Consider the following 20,586-nt stretch of genomic DNA (forward strand, 5'->3'; position numbering starts at 1 on the left):
AATTGAACAGTTTCTGATAGCATTTACATTGAATGATTATTGCTCAGTTTAGCACAATCCAGCGGGAATCTCCATGATAATTGTTCCGTGTTAAAGTCTTATTCAGGGATGCAATTACTGACATTACTGAACCATGAATAGTTTGCTTGCCATTTAGAATAGACCCGTATGCTGTTGGACTTTTACTGCTGTGTCAGTTTGTGAGAGCTGCTCCCCGACCATTCATCTTGATACCCGCCCATTTTTTACACTTTTTCTTGTTTTTGCTCATTATGTATTCACAATGAGTTTTTACTGTGATTTCAATTGTGTTATCTTATAGGCAGAAAGCATGCAATGGTTTTATTACTAAAATATCAAAGGGAATGTGTCTAGTTCCCATGATGGCTTCAGTAGGGCTTGAGAAAGGCCATACCATGGCAGAAATGTCATTATATATATTTTTTTATTAGACATGAAATACAGCAGACTTTTTACTGATAACTTTTGTCTGAAGTCCCCTGCAAGGGTGTATTTGATTCTTGGAGCATCAATGAGTCTAGCAGCGGCTGCAAAAGAATACATTAAGGAATTGTATGAAGCAATCTCATAATGCTTATTTATAGTAAGGTCATTGTATTTGTTTTGTAAGATAGGGACAAATACATGCACAAAAGGAGAAGAGAACATTTCCATGTGGAATACTTTCAATCTCCTGGGATGCATACCTGATGGATTGGAAACGGATCTTTGAATGGCAGTATAAAATTATCCTAGTATTACATACAGGAAGGATCAGTTATGTAACTCTTTATAGAGGTTTCATGACTATTGAAGCCAGTTTACCTCTGACGATGCTAGTTTTGGCTAAATGTGATGTGTGTGTGTGTGTGTGTGTGGGGGGGGGGGGTTTGTCTTACTTGTCTATACTAAATCACATTTTTTTTTACATGCTTGCTACATGCTTAGCATTATTTCCTCCTGGGCTAGTGTGTCATGGATCCAACCATACCTGGACCCCTCTTTGGCCTCCCAGTATGGGCGCCATACTCTTCCAAATACCAGCCCACATTGTGCATTGGTTTGACTATTGATGCACAACACCAGCTCACGTGAACAGCACTGGCCAATCCGAAAGCAGCATGAAGTGCCTCGGGCAGAGAAAGGAGAGATACTGGCATCTTGGAAAACTGGAGAGGGCTGGGTGAAGCCAAATCTGGGGGCACAGGGGAAGCATAAGGTATTATTACTTCCCACCTCATCTTGGAACAAATTTTAGTCCCTGCTCTGACTTTTTTTTTTTGCCAGCCAAATATGTGGAAAAAACTGGCACAACTGCATTCGTAAATTTGCCCAGCTAATCTAGACTGAAAAGTGAAAGAATTACTTAAATACCTGCAAAAAGCTTGATGTCTGTGGATTCCATTTCTCCTCTGGTCTCCCATGCCACGTGTTAAGTATGCTTAAACAAACCTAAGGCAAAAAGGAACATGTACATTTCATTACCGCAAGTATCAAGAAGCACACTTGGTGTGTATTTACTATGGTAAGAAGGGGGAAGCAAGTTTTGTTTTAAACTTTACCTAAAGATAGTCTGACACACTAACGTGCGCCAAAATTACTAAATTATAAGACATTTTCTACACCACAAAAGCAGTTTGCCACCCTATATCAGTATTTTTCTCTATTTGTTGTACAAGTATTTTTTTTATCAGTGAAAAACTTGGCAAAATGACCTTTATTTATAAATACGTTACGTTATGTTCTTAAGGATGTCATGGATGCCAAACATACATCTCCAATGTAATTGACTTGCCTTGCAAAAAAATTAAACATTCTGTTGGATGCCCTTGTATCGAAATGTGCCGTCGACTACAATTTTCAATTCAATCAAAAATAAATATGTACAGCAAATGATACGGACTGAAGATATATGAACACGTGTATATGCTGCCAGCATTTCCCAGCATATACCCCAAAGGTAGGAGTAAATAAAAACTAGGCGTGTACACAAGAATTCACCTTACATTTATGACCGATGTAAGACACTGGGTGCTTTTTTCTTCTTCTTGCAATATAGATGTATTTTTAGGATATAGACCAAAAACCTGGTGTGAACACAGCCCATATTAACTACTAGATGGCTGGACACCGTACTTTAACAGCTGCACAGCTTTTCTATGGCACCTTGATAGTGCTGACGGAGAACGGATGTAATAAACTGCAATGGCAGCAAGATTTCGAAGGAATTTATCCCTGGATAGCTGTCACCTGAACATTAAACGCGTTGCCAGCTCTATTTTTAATTGGTTTGTTAAAGACTTGAAGGCCTGCTGTTACGGAGAGCCCGCTGTACGTTGCCGCTACTCCCCGCAGCGCGCCGAGGTGCAGTTCAGGCACTTCTAAATATAGCAGAACAATGCATTTACAGTCAGAATGTTCAACAGAAAGTGTACCGTCAGCAAGTGAGCTGCAGGTGCTATATTTGGACGGCTCAATCTAGGTAAATGAAGAAAACACATGGAAAATACCAAGTTACGCATCATTAGGAAACCCACGGATGGGGGCTGGTGGTGTGCGGAGGGAAGATTTCTGTCAGGAGCAAGAAGTGTTATGTAACGCAGCAGATGCATTCTACGGTCCGCGGTGCAATGACCCTAATGAAGCATGGCACCGTGTTACGCTTTTATTATCTAATAGCAGCTCTTCTACTCTACATGTGGATAAGCCGACAACATGGATACGGTCCAATGTCCTAATGGGAAACAATTGAACATACAGTACAGTTGTATCATTGTATTCAAGCCATTGTTGTTGTAAACACCGGATTAGACAGATTCCCTTACAGCTGTAAAAGCACGACTCTAAAGCCGGCAATTGTAAGAGGAATGTACGGACTTCATTGTCAACAAGGCAATACATCATCTATCTCATCAGGAAAGCTTGAGGAAAATAAACAATTTTATTTTATAAAGATAATTGGATTGGTGAATATAAAAAATACCCTACAACAGATTAAGGCTCCTTTTATACAAGCAGATTCCCCTTTGAAGGACCGAGTGATATCACCACTAGCTTTTTTGCCCTCTTGCAGCCTGTTTATAGAGGTACAGTTGGAAGGGACCTCCAGGGTCATCAGGTCCAACACCCTGCTCAATGCAGGATTCACTAAATCTTCAGAGGCTGGACAGACATTGGTCTGAGACGAATTCCATTGAAAGAGAACTCACCACCTCCCGTGGCTCCCTGTTTCACTCATTGATCACCCTCACTGTCTAATATCTAATCTGTGTCTCCTCCCTTTCAGTTTCATCTCATTGCTTATAATCTTTCCTTGTGCAAATGAGAATAGTGCTGATCCCTCTGCACTGTGACAGCCCTTCAGATATTTGTAGACCGCTATTAAGTCTCCTCTCAGCCTTCTTTTTTGCGAGCTAAACATTCCCAGATCCATTAACCGTTCCTCATAGGACATGATTTCCAGACCACTCACCATCCTGGTAAACCCAAATGTCCGCGTGCGGATTTTAATTATAAAATCCACACGTGTCTCCCGCAGCTTCAGAAGCCCACAGGGATGCATTAGCATCCGCAGGGAAAATAAATACACGTGAATGATTTTTTTCCCCGGTGAGCGGGTTGCTCGCATGGGGAGAAATTGCTGCATGATCCATTTTCCTGTGGATCTCCAGCACGGAAGTCTCCCGCGGCTTCCATTGAAATCAATGGAAGCTGTCCCTATCCGCTGCACACCCGCAGCTGTTTTTGTGCTGTGCCATGGATCTGCGGGAGAGCAGATGATTAAAAAAAATAATTAAAAATGTGCAAGGCGCATGCGTGCGGAGCACATCCGCTGGGCAGGAGAAAGAAGATCCATCCTGCAAGAAGGAAAGCTTTCCTGGATCCAGAGAGGTAGGAAAATGTTTTCTCCCTTTCCATGGCTACGGATACGCACGGATACCACTGCAGGATTCAGCAGTGGAATCCGTGCATGCAAGTGGACATAAGGCTTAACTCTTCTCTGAACTTGCTCCAGTTTGTCTGTCTTTTTTAAATTGGGGTGCCCAGAACTGGACACAGTATTCCAGATAACAATAATAAGTCGAGGGGTGACTACTCCCTATTGATCCTCCTCGATCTTTCCTCAGCATTTGACACTGTTGACCACAAACTTCTCCTTGCTATGCTTCACTCGGTTGGCCTAAAGGACACCGCTCTCTCCTGGTTCTCCTCTTATCTGACCGCTCCTTCAGAGTCTCCTTTTCTAGCTCCACCTCCCACCTTCTTCCCCTTACTGTTGGGGTCCCACAGGGCTAGGTCCTCAGCCCCCTCCTCTTCTCCATTTACACAGCCCCCATTGGAAAACCATCAGGAGATTTGGCTTTCAGTACCATCTTTATGCTGACACCCAGTTATATACCTCTTACCGTGACATCACAGCACCATTCCTTCAGAATGCCACTGATTGTCTGCGGTCTGAACCTCTCAAAAACTGACCTGCTGGTGTTTCTGCCCTCTAACAGACCTCATCCTGACATCTCCATCTCAGTGTGTGGCACCACCATACCTCCCAGACAGCACGGCCACTGCCTTGGGGTTATACTTGACTCAGATCTCTCCTTGACCCCCTATATGCAATCTCTGGCCGAAACAGGTCAGCTGCACCTCAAGAACATAGCAAGAATCTGCCCTTTCCTCACCGTGGACACGTTAAAAACACTCACTGTTGCCCTTATCCAGACTCTATTCGATTACTGCAACTCGCTGTTGACCGGCATTCCCCGCGCCCGACTCTCCCCCCTCAATTTCCCCGCTGTGAGCCAGCGATACTAGCTCCCGTGTAGCAGCACGAGAGTGAATATGTGCGGAAAAGAGTGTCGGGCATGGCTTGTCCGACATTCGTCCCGTCTAAATGGACTTTTAGCTATTCCTCCTGGCTGTGTGTGGTCGGTAAACTTGATCAGTTGCTCAATTACCTGCTCTATTTATAAAAAAAATGTTAAATATTGGGCCCAGCACAGAGCCTTGTGGTACTCCACTTGAGACATTCTTCCAATTGAATGTGAAGCCATTAATAACCACTCTAAATATAATCACTCAGCGAGTTGTGAATCCACCTCACAGTTGTCTTGTTAATCTGATATTTCGGCATTTTTTCAATAAGGATGGTATGAGATACTTTGTCAAATGCTTTACTAAAGTCAGTCGGTTATTTTGTCATAGAAAGAAATTAAATTTGTCTAGCATGACTGGTTTATTACAAACCCATGCTGGCTCTGCTTAATTACTCCATTTTTATAGAAGTACTTGCATACATGCTGTTTAATGATTGGTACAAAGATTTTTCCCTGGTATAGAAGTCAGGCTCACAGGCCTGTCATTTCCTGAATCCATTTAATTTAGCTAAGTGTTCCCTCACCACTTATAGAACTTCTAGAAAGCCTGCATTTTATTCCTTTAATAGCACAGGTATTATAAAAATATAGATACATCGTTGGCTTGTTCAAAGAAGAATCGTTCAGTCTTTCACATCTGCTGTATAAGTGAATGAGAAGGACTGAATGGTTGCTGTTTAAATCGAACAGGCAAACAAGCCAAAGATGATTTTTATAGGGTCTGAACGTGAGTCAACAACTGAACTACGATAAATCATTCACTTTCACTCAATTTTTTGAACAATAATTTTTCCATCTAAAAGCACCTTTAGGACTGACCTATTTTAGGCTTTAAAAGGGAATTATGACATCTTAAAAAATAGACTGCTTAGAAGATTTATCTGTTTTGTAAAGGTAGATTTTTCACTATACTTTCTGTACATGATTATGGGAGCATGTATCTTGTATCAGGTACATGCACATACAGTCATGAGAAAAACTAAGTACAACTTCTTTGAATAATGGTTTTACATATCAGGACAAAAGAAAAAAAAACATCTGGTCCTTAGGAGGTCTTAAAATTAGTATAATTTGTCATGTGGTGGTTGTAATCTGAGGTTGCATCTACCTGTGTCATTATTTAACAAAAACTAGGCCAAAATGCAGAAGCAGTGTGCAAAAAATGAAATACATCCTTCCTGCTTCTACAGCAATTCAGAGATCAAGCAGAAGAACAAAGTTTTTATTGTGCAAAGGAAGAAAATGCAAAAAAAAAAAAAAAAATTATATATATATATATATATATATATATATATATATATATATATATATCTATATATCTATCTATCTATATATCTATCTATCTATATATCTATATATATATATCTATATCTTGATAAACCTAATCATGGCTCACAAAAAGAATTTAAAAAGTCATTTATACTACATGCTAAATGCCATAAAAAGTCCAATTGCTGCATTTTATCACCCTGCACCCTCTGTGAAAAAAATTATATATGTACCCCAAAATGGTACAACTACAGCTTGCCCTGTAACAAACAAGCCCTTTTATGGTAATACTGATGGAAAAATAAAGTTATTGTTAAAGGAACATGCACGTCAAGATGCATCATGAGAGAAATTTGGGAACCTGCTTTCAAATAACAAATGAAGAAAGCTTTGTACCTTTCCATCGTTGTAAAGATTTGGATTAAAACGAACACTGTGTCCACCTGTCGTCTCCAGATTCACAAGAGGCGGTGAATTTGGGTAATCTTGAGGAAAGTAGACATCAAATTCAAAACATCCATTAGCATATGGGGTGTCTGCCGGTCCAGTTATCAAAACCTGGGGAAAGCAAATGCCACATGAAATAGTTCTGATTCATGGGGTCTGGATAGTAAGTTCTCAACTTATCACCCTTCTTTCTAGCAATTTCTAAGGACCTTAAAAGTCTAAACAGTAACTTACTCTGCCTAGTGAAGGCATCATCCACTTTCGAATCAACAATACTGCACTTGAGGCTTTTAACCCTTTCCCGCTGCAGGGCGTACATTTACGTGCTAGAGCGTTGGGGTATGCATAACGGGAGAGCACTTGGCGATCTCCTATCATAGATTGTGGGCACTGACTGTTATACTGCCAACACCCGGCGTCAACAGCTCTGATCAGCCGTGCAGCTAAATAGATTGATAAATAGAAGAGTTTACGATTTTTTAAGAAGGGAGGGGGTACGACTAAAAAAAAAGGGGCCACGTCATTATGAGGTTAAGGACCACGGTGTTTGGGCCCTAAAAGACCAAATACATTTTAGGGATTTTACCGATGTGGTAGTTTTATATATTTTAGTCTGTAATTTTTCTTTTAATTATTTTTGTAATTTTTTCTAACATCTGTGTCCCCCAAGATGTCATAAGACCTCTGGGGGATATTCCCATTGCTTTTATTTTTCTTCAGTTTTCCACTTTAATTGGGGCATCTATAGGAGCCTCAGTTACAGGATAAGATATCCCCTGTAGTGACAGTAGTCACTAACAGAGCTAATCTGGGTCTGCCATGACCCCGCAGCTCTGCTGTGTGCAGGGGGCAGCCTGCGGTCACGTGATCACTGGGTCAAACAGCGTAAGTGACACTTCTGCTTTTTCCCTCAACTACATAGCACTCACTAAGCGCTATTACTTTTATTATCGGCTGGTGATTAAAGCCCAGGATCCAGCGCGGTACTTGATCCTTACTTAAGTGGTCAATGCTATGGTTCAAACCAAATCACGTAATCACTGAAGCATAGATGATGCTCACATCAACACAATTTTATTCGAAGATATGTATCCATCTGCTGTATGCTGCTATGGTTTTGAGCATTACATGTATTCTCGTTTCCTCTGTAAAGTGAATGCAAAGCAAGGGAACCTGTAGATGTATCTAACATACTGTTCCCAGTTTGATCCTTTGGGATAGAAGCATCTAGACTGCAGTATTTTGCCTTTATAACCTTAACTTTTTTTATTCATTTACAGAGAATACATTACCTTCATGATGTCTAGCCGCTCTTCATCACAACGGACAAAGACACTAGAGGACGACGACAGCGGTAATGATGTAGAAAGCGTCACTGCCTCCTGGGCAAGACGTCTAGCTCGCGCTGCACTATTTGCATCACTTGCGTTTTTCACCTGAGACAGGTAGTGGTAGTTTACTTTAAACATCAGCTTTCCATCATCATCTTCAGACACCATCTCAAAAGTATCTAAAAACAGAGAGGCAGAACAATCAGACACAATATCCAAACCCATTAATGGACTGAAGAACCTAAAACAATGAGGAATTGACAGGCTGAGTTCTAAGAGAAGCAGTGTCCTAAATCCGGATGATGCAAGAAAGCAATATGCATGTAAGATAGTTCATTATTTATGTGCATGCTAGACCGTTCTTGGTAGTATGGTTGCCACGTCACCTGTACATCTTAGGGCTTCTGCCCACAGACATTTGCTGTGGAAACCGCACCGCAGATCCACAGCAAATAGTGCCCATTGCATGCTATAGGGAAAAAAAAAACAAAAACGAAACAATGATTTTTTTCCCCCTGCACACTTGCGGAAACAAACTGCGGTTTCTGCAAGCAGAGGAAAAATCGCAGTATGCTTTATTTTTGTGCGGATTCCGCACTGATTGCTTCCATTGAAGTCAATGAAAGCCGTCCGACCCGTGGCCCCTCCGCAATCACATTGGGGAAAGGTCACAGATTCTGCGTCATTACTAGGCGGTGACACGAAAAAAGCAGGACTTTCAAAAAGAAATGTACTCTCCATGTCCGACAACTCGCCATGCAGACCATCCGCAGCACAGATGAAAATGGGTCATTAGGTATGCGCGGAGACAACTGCGGGCTTCTGCATGCAAAATCCTGCTCTGCCGTATGCAGGGGGCCTTAGTTGTTATCCAGTGCTTTGCTGTGTGCGTGAGCCTTTATTTAAACTGTTCTCATTCACATAAATAGAGGAACAGAGTAAGGGTGGTTTCATATCTGTATTGGGGGTTCCACATTTCCTACTCCGATCGGAGAGCCAAAACAGAGAAACCCTGAAACTCAACAGCTCTATCTTAGGTTGGAACCGAACAGCCGGACGAACCCCATTGACCATAATGGGTTTGTTTGCTTTTAGCCGGAAGAAAAAGCGCTGCATGCAGTGCATTTTCTTCCAGCATGATGTGCCGGAACCTCCGAGCAGAAGTTCCAACGCAGATGTGAAACCACCCGTAGTCAAAAATTGAAAGTCACTGAGACATGTAGCCAAAACACAGAACCACTTGGTGCCTTTCAAAACTAATCTTACAACAGGTGTTGTGTTATGTTTACACGTTGCACATCATCATCTTGAACAGTGAGCGGCACTTGCTCTGTCAGGGACTGGCTGCCGTGAAGGCTTCCCCATTCTGTGCCCCAAGAGGATCTGGCACAAAATACCAGAAGAAATAGCGGGGCAGCTGAGCGGAAACCGAACAGACCCAATTACAGTCAATGGGTGCTGTTTGGTTCCCTCATAAGACAAACGTGTTCGGCCAGGGAAAATCCTCTTTCTCATCTCCAAAACAGAGCAGGAAAATGGAATCCCTGCTGCAGTGTGAAAGCAGCCTTGCCTTATATTGTTCTTTAAACTGGGACTGCAGGCACGGGTATCTCCTTGTGGAGTCCACCATGATGGAGTAGGGAGACTTCTAGACCATGCAGTGCTCCCTGGGAGATAAGGGGTCTTATTTGCATTATGTAAACTGAATAGCCAAAATACAATATGTCAAGTTCTCTTAGCTGTCCCAAATTCAGACATCACCTATGTAGCATAAATCTTCACACTTCTCATTAGACTGTTTATATAGAATATGTGTAACAGTATCAATGGATTAATGTAGTGACAAAAGTCGGCAAAACAGGCAAACAATATTTTGACCTCATTTTGTCCATTACCAGGCATACCGAAACGTCTGTTATTAACATTTATGTGCAGTCTTACAACAGGGCTAACAAGACGTTCTGTAATTGGGTCATTCCACGAGTTCCCTTTGTTAGGAAATCTCCAGAGAATTGGGTCAGCCCCAGCATTCCCATTGTGGGAGAAGCTCTAGGGATATACTACTTAAAAGATGGTGGAAAACTGTTAAAAAGGAAAAACACAAGTTTTATCAAGGGTTTGATAACTTCTAGAAAAGAGGTTCAACCAACAGGTTGTTTGTGAAATGTATGACAGCTTTATATTATACACAGAGAACATGAACTGGGAGGCCAGAGGTGGAAGCAATGCGTGTAGTGCAGGAGTGCACAACTATGTGGCCCTCACTATCACAGATTGAGCCCCATGTCCTATTAGAGAAAAACAATGCTGGTCGACCGGCTGTGCAATCAGCTGTTTTTTTTTTAAATTAACAGATAAGCTATAAATGCAAAGTTATTCCCCACGTTAGGGGTTGGGGTAAGGACGACACACGATGTTGTATATAGCAGTGTAACCAAGTAAATATGGTAAAAGCTAAAGAAAGCAAAATTAGGGAAGAAACATCATTTAGACACATCTTGGTTAAACCATATAGAACTTGAGGGCCAGCTAAGTAGTAAGTAAATAGGAGATTCTTGGGATCTGTAGATATTCTGCCCATGGCTGCCAAGTCTTAAGATAGTGCTACATCTTATCCTCTCTAGCATATTAGAGTGTCTATCATACATCATCTTCTTGGAGACCCCGATAATAGCTTTTAATCCCTTTCCAATCCAGTGTCAGACCCTCCGTAACTCCAAAGTCGAGCGAGGCCCAACACGTTTCTAACAGTATGCAAGACCTGCTCCAATAGAGCGCTGTCCTGCATCTTGTCAGAAATATGTGCTAAATACATTGCATGCATTCATAGGATGCCTCCATAAGGTTCTTAATTACAGGGATAGCCATCATTAGAGAAATTAAAAAATTAATAGTATCTTATATGTATATTGATATTACATACATTTATATATATGATTTGCAGGATTACTACAAATGATCTTTCTGACATGAAACACTCATAACTCACGTTTAATTTACAATAAATTGCTAATTAAATAAGCATGACAAGTCATTTTTATTTGTTTCTGCTGAGTAATTCCAAGGAATCTACGACACACTTTCCCACCCAAAAGAAGTCAAAGCTGGGAAGGATATGAGTGGCAGGGAAACTGGATTGGAAAGGGTTAAAAAGATTAGTCTGCAGCCATTGGGAAGCCAAATGGATTCTAGCTGCCATACAAATAAATTGTAACAGTTTGTATTGTTGATTATTAAAACCTGGAGGCCTATTGGCCAGTAGAAATACAGAGTGCTTGACGTTAAAAATGTTTATTCAGAAGAGTAGATATGAGGTTGGCCACAAGTCTCCAGAAGAGTTTAGCCGTAGGGGAGGACCACCAGATAAGTGACGTGGTTCCTAGATTGGAGCATCCCTAAAAACAAGGTAGTAAGACTTCTCATGGATATTTATTGTTGCTAGTGGAGACCAAGTATTTCCTGGGTAGAATTTTTCTATTGATGTCTCGGCTAAAATGACTTTTTGATGCCAAGATCCTGCTCACTGCAACCAGTTGTATTTTGGAAGATATTGGGCTGGCCGCGGCAGAGAAGTGCCTTTCTCTGATGTGAAAGAAAGCGGTCATCAGGTGGCTCCTGCACGGATGGACTATGTCTGTATGACAGAAGCATGTGCTAACCAATGAATGCTTTCTTTCACAGCTGAGGAAAGTGCTCTGTATATAAAGAGTGTGCTGTGATGACAGAGGACTGTAGAGAAGTACTACAAGCGGGTGGGACAGATGTGTTATGAGGAGAAGACTGAAGTGGGTGGGAAATTATCATAGGGGATATAGTTATGAGGAAAACATGGTTCTAGGCAGGGGAGGAAAAATGGGGAGACATGGATCGGGGTGGGGAGAATATGATGAGGAGAAACAGTTGTGTGTACGGGGATTGATTGGTAGAGACATAATTCTGTGCATGATGGGGGGGGCTTTTGATGGGTATCATGGTTTCATGAGGAAGATGTAATGGGGAGAGATTATAATGGGAGAGACGTGGAATGAGATGATGGCCGAGATCCTACAGTGCATGGAGATATCTTCTATCTACCCGGTTTGGCCATTTGCCTGTAGTATTGCTACATTTATCTGCACTCTACAAGGCTCCGTTGCTTGCAACCCAAATCGCTCTGTCCTCGATAGTATGTGAGATCTATACAACCTTACTGTTTACATCTGATTTTGTTGTGTTTCTGGCTTATTAAGTGGGTAAGGGTATGGTCCATTTTTTTCTTCTTTGCATTACTCAATTATTTCTCTCCTGATATAGCACAGATAACGCATTAAATCCAGGACAAATCATATAGAGGAAAAAAAAAATTCTTACCAAATTGGAGTTTTTTCATAACTGCAACATATTTCTCTTCCAAAGACCGCAGGACTGAAAAAGGTTTAGATTTTACTGAGACCTTTTTCGAGAATTCAGCCATCTTCTTTTCTGGAGGATGATACAAAACTGACCACATTACTTTCAATATGAATATATGCACATCAATCATTGAACTGCATTTTAGTACATATAACTGATCACTAGAATATGGGGGGGGGGGGGGGGCAAAGTTTCTCTAATAGACGGAGTGTGTGCATGAAGCTTCTCCAATCATTTCAATGGTACTATTGGAGATAGAGTTCAAGTGCTCAGGCATCTTCAGCTGTCCCATTAAGATGAATGGAGTGGCAGTCAGAGCTCCCTTCTTTCGGGTAACTTTGGGAACTCAGTTCTGATGATCAGTGATGGTCCCAGAGGTTGAACCCCCACAGATTAATAGTTGTCATCTATACAGTGGATGGGTGAAAACCTGAACAAATATCCAGAAACTTGAATACTCTTGTGAGGCCGGAGTCACACGGGCATAGGCGCATATACGCGCACATTTGCAGAAGTTGGTGTTGCGTGTCTGCGTACAGAAGTGCATGTTTTGCTATACTTTTTGAGCATGAACATGCTCTCATTCATTTCAATGGGCAAGTTAATTAGTTCAATATGTGCCACGTTTGTGTGCAAATCTGCAGGAAAATAGAACATGCTGCGTATTTTTGTGCAAACGAAATGCGCACACAAAATATGCTTATGTGAAGAAACCCACTGAAATCAATGCGTATTGCGGGTGCAAACCTTGCAGAAATACTTTCATGTGACACTGGTCTAAGTCGAATATTTGACTTTGAAAGTTTCCAGCCTGGTCCTGTAACTGGCATTTACCTTGATTGGCCTGACGGAGGCTGGTGGTGGCAGCATACACTATTTCTGCTGTTCTTTGAATGTCTGGCACCAATAAAGTTAGTCCTTCTGGCTCAGGATCAGATGCATCTGGTTTCACTCCAGCTTTGGCTTTATCTTTCTTGGACCTATGATGTTTTGGGCAGGAGATAAAACAAAAGATGACACCCCAGCTCCAGTAACACAGGACAACATTTATCGTGAAATTGGGCACAGTCATTGAGCTGCATTTCCTAGTTCATGCTGGAAATGCATTAATCACGTCTCAGATTTGCACATACTAAAAACACTTCATTCCCCTAATGACATATACTCTTTGTAAAAAAAAAAAAATCAAAAAAAAAAATCAAGCTCTTAGGAGGAGGAGTTGTCTTGTTGCAAAACTCGGCATGCAGTTACATCTCAAGCGGATATGCAAATTAGAGTTGTGATGTGATTAGATGAACGGTCCTTTCAGCTGAGGTCCTAAAAGTGGTTCCACCCATGGCCTATAAAAAGGCTCTCAGAGGCTCCTTGTGTGTAGTGATGCCTTTTTCAGTTTGTGAAGAGCTTGTTGACCACTAGAGTAGCTCCAACTGTTTTGTTCTCTGCTATGGAGAGATAGGTGAACCCATCGTTCCAGGCCTGTCTGTCGAAACCATCTCCAGGCACTTGGCTGAATGACATTTGGTCTCACGGTGCCCATTACATGTAATGCCTTTGACATCCACTGTTGCCTTCGTTTACATTTGTGTGATGAGTAGACACTACTGGAGGGCACAGACGACAATTATGTGTGTGTCTAGAGACCTAGGGTTGAGCGCCTCAGTCCTGCCTTTGCTGTAGAGCGGCACACTGCCCCCACTGCTGGTGTGATTGTCTGGGCGGCCATCGCATACAGCAGTCAGTCAGTGGTTACGAAGGTCAATGACATCTAAGCGATGTGTTCAAGACATCCTGCAGCCACATGCTTCTCTTAAGGTGGCTTCAAAAAGGCTTTTTCAGGCAGGATAATGCTTGGCCGCACACAGACAAGGCGGGGGAGAGGGGGAGGGGGGTATGTCCACAACATTGGCACTCTTACGTGGCCTACCTGGTCGCCAAATTTATCGCCAATAGAACAAGATTGGAACCATCTGGCGTGCCAACTTCAACAGCTTATGACTTTGCATTATCTAGAGGCTTAGTTAGAGCAAATATGGAGCGATATGCCGCAGAATACCATATGGAATCTGTATTCCTCCATGCTCGCCCGTATCACATTTTGCTTCCAAGCTAGAGGCAGTACTTCAATAGGTCAGGTTAGTGCAATACATTAACCTTTCGTTAACAATCACTTAGATCAACATTACAATCACACATCAATTATGAAAAGCCCTCTTTGGGGAGGGATTTTTGACTGTACAATCTGCTAATTTGTGGCTCTGTAAAATAGTATGCCAGCAGAGGTCCCTTCATATTTAAGAAATCTGAACAATTTGAATAATTCCAGATACCCATGAGCATATATCAGGCGCATTTATGGACTAGTATTGGCCTTACCGAGGGGGTACGCTGACCTTAACTCAGAGCTTCATAGGAATATTTGATGCTCTCAGTTCGGGTCATTACACTAGTGTGAAGCTGGCCAATTGACCCCATTAACAGCCTTTCAACTACATTGTTTCCCCAAAAAGACGACCCAGTCTTATTAATTTTTGCCCCAAAAGAGGCACTAAGTCTTATTTTTGGGGGATGTCTTATTATACTTACCCAACATGCTCGGTCCGGGTCCTCATGCTGCTCTCTGGAGCTAAGCCGTGCATCCTGCATTCCACGGCCACCCACAGAAGCTCACTTTCTGGTTACGGGATTCATAAATCCTGCCTCTAGGAAGTGATGACTGTGATTGGCTGAGCAGCGCTCGAAGAACTAATCACTGCAGCGCTTGATAAACCAATGCGATGGCTGTGATTGGTTCATCGAGCAATGCATTGATTAGTTCTTCGACTGCTGCTCAGGCCAATCACAGTCATCGCGTTGTGGAGGTGGGATTTATGAATTTGCCGAGCCACAGCATTGATTGTCCAATTTATAAATCTTGCCTCCACAACGCAATGGATGTGATTGGTTCTTCGACCTCTGCTCAGCCAATTAATGCAGAGCTCAATTAACCAATCACAGCCATCACATTGGTTCAACGAGCGCTGTGTAGCTTGGCTGAGCAGCACTCAAACAATCAGAGCCATCGCTTCCTGGGGGTGGGGTTTATGAATCCCGTAACCAGGAAGTGATCTTCTGTGGGCAGCCGATGACTGCAAGAAGCTCCAGAGAGCATCAGGAGGGATGTTTCTAGACCAAGACCAAGTCTGCTAGGTAATGTATTCCTTTTATATTAATGTAATGCAGCTAGGGCTTATTTTTGGGGTAGACCTTATATTTGAAGCCTCTCTGAAAATCCTGAAAAATCAGAGCAGGGGTCATTTTAAGGTAGGTCTTATTTTCAGGGAAATGGGGCAGCTGATCAGGGAGTATAGCAATAGTTTGCTTCATATGTTGATGTTCTGCTGGCATTTTAGTGGTTGCACTGCCATTTCCTAGCTCTCCACAGGATAGGTCATCAATAACTAATCAGTGAAGGCCATCTCTGCCGACCAGCTGAAGTAGCTGCGGTGCTCGCTTGAGTACCGCTGTCATGCTACTGTATACCAGGCATAGCACCATACATTTCATAGTGGTTGTGCCTGGTATTGCAGCTCAGACCCATTCACCTCAATGTGACTGAGCTGCTCTCAGGCCACGTGACTGATAAATGTGTGGTCATAGGCAGGAGAAGAGGCCCTGGTGGTTACCCAAGCTCTACAAGCTCTTCAATTAGCTAAGGGGGAAGACACTCATTGATCCGATATTAATCTTGGGGATAGGTCATGAAAGTGTTAGTTCTGGAAAACCTCCTTTAATATTTCACTATTGACTTTCAACTAACATCTGGCCATGGCGTACCATACCTCAAATACCAGGACAAAAAAAAAAGGATGGGGGGGTTGCTTTCATGCAAAACGTTGTGTATGAAACCATCCTTAAAATGTATTTATCCAACAGAGTTTACTGAGGATTACAGTTTCTCCTTCTATAGAAATTTTCTACTTAAATAAGATTTTCTTTGACAAATCTAATTAAAGCTGTCTCCTGCACTTGTGTCCTGGGGTTCTCCGGCCCCTGATAACCAAAATAGCTTAAAGTACAACAAACATATACAAAACGGAAATCGCCACAGCAATCCAAAATGGTAACCTGGAAGAGAATTGGTGACTGCATCCTCAAACACCATCAAACCTCCAGTTTCATTGCTGCTGCATCAATATGTTTTAATCACAATGTTTCAAACCTTGATAGGGATCATCAAGCAGAATAGCTGATAGTCCTTTTACATGGGACGATATCGTTCAGATTTCTCCGCTACCAGAATTTGAGCGATAATCGACCCGTGTTAAACGCATGCAGCAACTAAACAGAGTTGTTCAGTTGTTCAGCTTCTGCATGCAGAAAACTGAATGACGTGTCATTCAGTGCAAACAGCAGTCGTTCACTTTTAAATGACTGTCTGCTTACTGTGAATGCAGGCGGGCGGAAAATGCTCCTCGACCCGATCCGCCTCCATGCCAGCAGCGCTGTGAGCGATGCCAGCGATACTCCCTCCTGTGTAACAGCACACATGCGAGCATACTGGGACAAGTGTTGGCCATTGTTTGTCTGACAGCTCATGCTATGTAAAAGGACCTTTACACGAAATGCAAACCTATCAATTCAATGTATTCAGCAAATATTTCTGCCAAAAACAAACGCCCCACCTGCCCTAAAAAAGAAAAAAAAAATTTAAAATTTGTACTACAGAGGGTATATAATTATGTTGCTTAAATAACGCTAACATTTCCCTGCACTACAAAAATTAACAATTTTACTTATCAGTTTCTATGCCCAATGGGGCTCACAATGTAATTTCCCTATTAAGCATGAAAATGAGGGCAAATTTCATAGGAGACCATCACCCTACCAAATGTTTTTGGAGTGTGAGAGGACATCCACATAAACATAGGGAAAACAAACTTGAAGCCAGTACCTCAATGCCGCAAGGCTGCAATGCTACAACTGGGCAGGGCAGGACATAGGCATGGGGGTAAAGCACAGCCTTTTCTGTCACTGTTTCATTACCATATTTGGTAAAGCGAAGTTTTAGAAAGAAAACCACTTTTCCATGGGTCTAGGCGTATATATGTAAAAACCCATAATCATACGGTCCAGCTTTAGTATAGCTAAACCCATTATAGATCACGCATGGGTATAACCAGAAAGCGATGCAACAGATAAAATTACCTCCTCTATATTATTAGTGTTCTCGGGGATTAGGACATTGTATTTCTTCAATTATTTAATCCCAGGAATAGCTGTAACAAAGTTTGTGAACTGCTGAAATATTAAATTGCTGCTTTAGGAAATGCAGAGTTATCAGATCTTGAAGTCTTTGGGGCAGACGTGGAAGTCACAAATCACATCAGCGTTCTATCTTCAAATAGCATTACCAGATAAATTTACTTGCTGTATGATTGGGTGTTGAGCCCATGAGGATGAGAGGCAGCATAGGCAAGGTGTACAGCCGTTTCCACGCTACCAGCAATAAATTACAGTATATTACCTTATTCCTTCGCAATCAGCTTTCCTTGTTTCTCTGCCTTCAGCACATTATCTGTTTGCTGATATACGAGACTTTTGAGGCATTTTCTTAGAAATCCAACAGCTGTCGGAACGTCTACTGTACAAGAAGTTTTCTCCGGCGCGGTACAGTAGATGGAAGCGAACAATAGTGATGTCAGCTTTACGCAAGTTGCTTCTCTTGCTGATCAATATTACAGAGTCATGTGTATTTTAATTGCGCTATTCAGCTATTCACGTAGGGTTTTATGCCATGGAAATCTGCAGCATGCCAACCATAAAAGTGAAAAATCTGTACAGTGACATTTTGCTGTCCAATTTGGCATCCGTCATCATGAGTCGGTTAGAGAAAAACACACTGCGGTATCTCCTCCCGTGACCAGGGAACAATTTGGCAAAAAAAATAAAAAAAGCCTTTTTGCATAAGAATAAAAACAAATATGATTGGGGATTAGACTAAATGAATTAATTGACTAACATGCCACTTTTTTCCTTGCGCAGCGCTTTTCTTTACAAATACGTTCCACGGCATTCCATGCCAGCAAGCACTTTTTTTTCAGCCCCTTTCTTTGTAAGCAGATAGCTGGTACAGCAGAAAGTAGCTTACATCTGTCTCTTGAGATCAGACAAGAATTATATTTTGCCTTGGGATTAAGCAAAAAAAAAAAAAAAAAAAAAAAAAAAAGCTCGATTTTTGTTTATATCACAGAAAAGGGAAAAAAAGACAACAAAGAAAAAAAATTTAAAAATCCATCAGCGCTATAAAAACCCTCACTTGGCGAGTGAGAATCGTCCTTAGTATAGCAGAAAATTAATCATCTTCAAACCTTTACAATGGGCTCCGGTCTTGATCCATCACAACAAAAACAGCAGCCACAGAAAAGTTCTATTTATTTCATTTGTGTTCCAACCGCGGTTGTGTCAGAGCTTGCTTTAAGATTAAAATCCTCTACTTTAAGACTCCTGTTTTCCACATTTTTTTTTCCTTCTAAAACTAGCTTGTAACTAATAATTTACCATGTACCCTTCAAAAGTAGTCCACGAGAAAGCATTTGATTTGGAAAAGCTGCCTCCTGGCTTTCTACTCTACAGCTCGAGGATGTATGACCATGCCTCGTTATGCTAAGGTAGGGAGGAGACCGCGGAGCCGACCCCGGAGGAGACCAATACACGTATTCAAGATATGTCTAAGCCACATATGTTAAAAGGACTGACTGGCCCTGTATAATGGTGACCAAATTATATTTTTCTGTTTGGTTTACAAATGTATTCCATGATAACCATGTGTATTGTCATACTCAAGCACTAATTGTAACCTCCTTTGGCAGCATGTCTTATGAATTAAACACATTCTCACGTGTACCACCAGTCATTTTAGAAACAAAGCAGTATTTCAATTCCAATATATATCAGGCAAAAGTGAAGGGCTGAGCAGAGGCTATTCATTAAAGGGGTTGTCCCGCGCCGAAACGGGGTTTTTTTTTTTTTTTTTAAACCCCCCCCTCCCCCGGTGGGCGCGAGACAACCCCGATGCAGGGGTTAAAAAAAACAAACCGGAGAGTGCTTACCTGAATCCCGGCGGTCCGGCGTCTTCATACTCACCTGCTGAAGATGGCCGCCGGGGTCTGCTCCCTCCGTGGACCGCAGCTCTTCTGTGCGGTCCATTGCCGATTCCAGCCTCCTGATTGGCTGGAATCGGCACGTGACGGGGCGGAGCTACACGGAGCCGGCATTCTGCACGAGCGGCCCCATTGAAGACAGCAGAAGACCCGGACTGCGCAAGCGCGGCTAATTTGGCCATCGGAGGCCGAAAATTAGTCGGCACCATGGAGACGAGGACGCCAGCAACGGAGCAGGTAAGTATAAAACTTCTGATAACTTCTGTATGGCTCATAATTAATGCACAATGTACATTACAAAGTGCATTAATATGGCCATACAGAAGTGTATAGACCCACTTGCTGCCGCGGGACAACCCCTTTAAAACTGTGAATTTAAGCTTGTGGCCAACGCTGACATGCAGATAGTGGAATGTGTTTGTATAATATATAAATCTATATCTACAAGGGGGTGCTGATAAGTATTGAGCCTTACCCAGAAAAAATTGAGCTAGGAAGCTGTAAGTTGCAGGGTGTACTTGTCTATATTCAATGATGCCAAATTCAACTACCTACGATTTTAAACTTTTTTCCAGTCCAAAGTGAACATGGTAGCATCTCCAAAGATGTTCAGTGTGGAAGAGTATAGGACCATAATCAAGTTCCTGTTTCTCTAAGCGAAAGGTGCAAAGCAGATCCATGATGAAATGTCACACACTTTGGGTGACGGTGGCGCTTCATGCAACAGTTAAACATTGGCTGTAAATTTTAAATTGGCCATTTCTGTGTTGAAAATGAGAAAACCAGTGGAAGGCCTGTCTCCGTCTCCTTGCCTGCAAATGTGAAAGCCATCCATGACATGATCATGGAGGACTGCCAAATATCAACCAAAAGTATTGCTACATAACTGGGGATACCACGAGAGAGAGAGTTGGTGTTATTATCCACAACGACTTGGGAATGAGAAAGCTTACAGCCAAGTGGATCCCGAAACTTTTGACAACCAAACAGAAGAGGAAATGTGTGGAAACATCGGTGGCTGTTTTGGAGCATTTTGCAAGAAAGGAGTCAGATTTCCTGGACAAACTGGTACCTGGTGATGAGACTTGGATCTACTGCTATGATCCAGAGACAAAGAAACAGTCTAAAAAAAAA

At 42.0% G+C, this 20,586-nt stretch overlaps 1 protein-coding gene across 5 annotated transcripts in view; it reads right to left on the reverse strand.

Annotated features, from left to right (window-relative positions):
- BIRC6 (baculoviral IAP repeat containing 6) overlaps window positions 1–20,586 on the reverse strand; it is a 240,121-nt gene that overhangs the window by 26,876 nt on the left and 192,659 nt on the right. For all 5 annotated transcript variants that reach the window (XM_066595893.1, XM_066595891.1, XM_066595890.1 and 2 more), the window contains 5 exons: window positions 13,148–13,293; window positions 12,272–12,382; window positions 7,883–8,100; window positions 6,540–6,701; window positions 1,375–1,452 (listed from right to left, as the gene is read on the reverse strand). In XM_066595893.1, the coding sequence (XP_066451990.1) occupies window positions 1,375–1,452; window positions 6,540–6,701; window positions 7,883–8,100; window positions 12,272–12,382; window positions 13,148–13,293 (715 nt within the window). The remainder of the gene's footprint in view (window positions 1–1,374; window positions 1,453–6,539; window positions 6,702–7,882; window positions 8,101–12,271; window positions 12,383–13,147; window positions 13,294–20,586) is intronic.

Source organism: Eleutherodactylus coqui, chromosome 3, assembly GCF_035609145.1.
Source record: "Eleutherodactylus coqui strain aEleCoq1 chromosome 3, aEleCoq1.hap1, whole genome shotgun sequence".
NCBI lineage: Eukaryota > Metazoa > Chordata > Amphibia > Anura > Eleutherodactylidae > Eleutherodactylus > Eleutherodactylus coqui.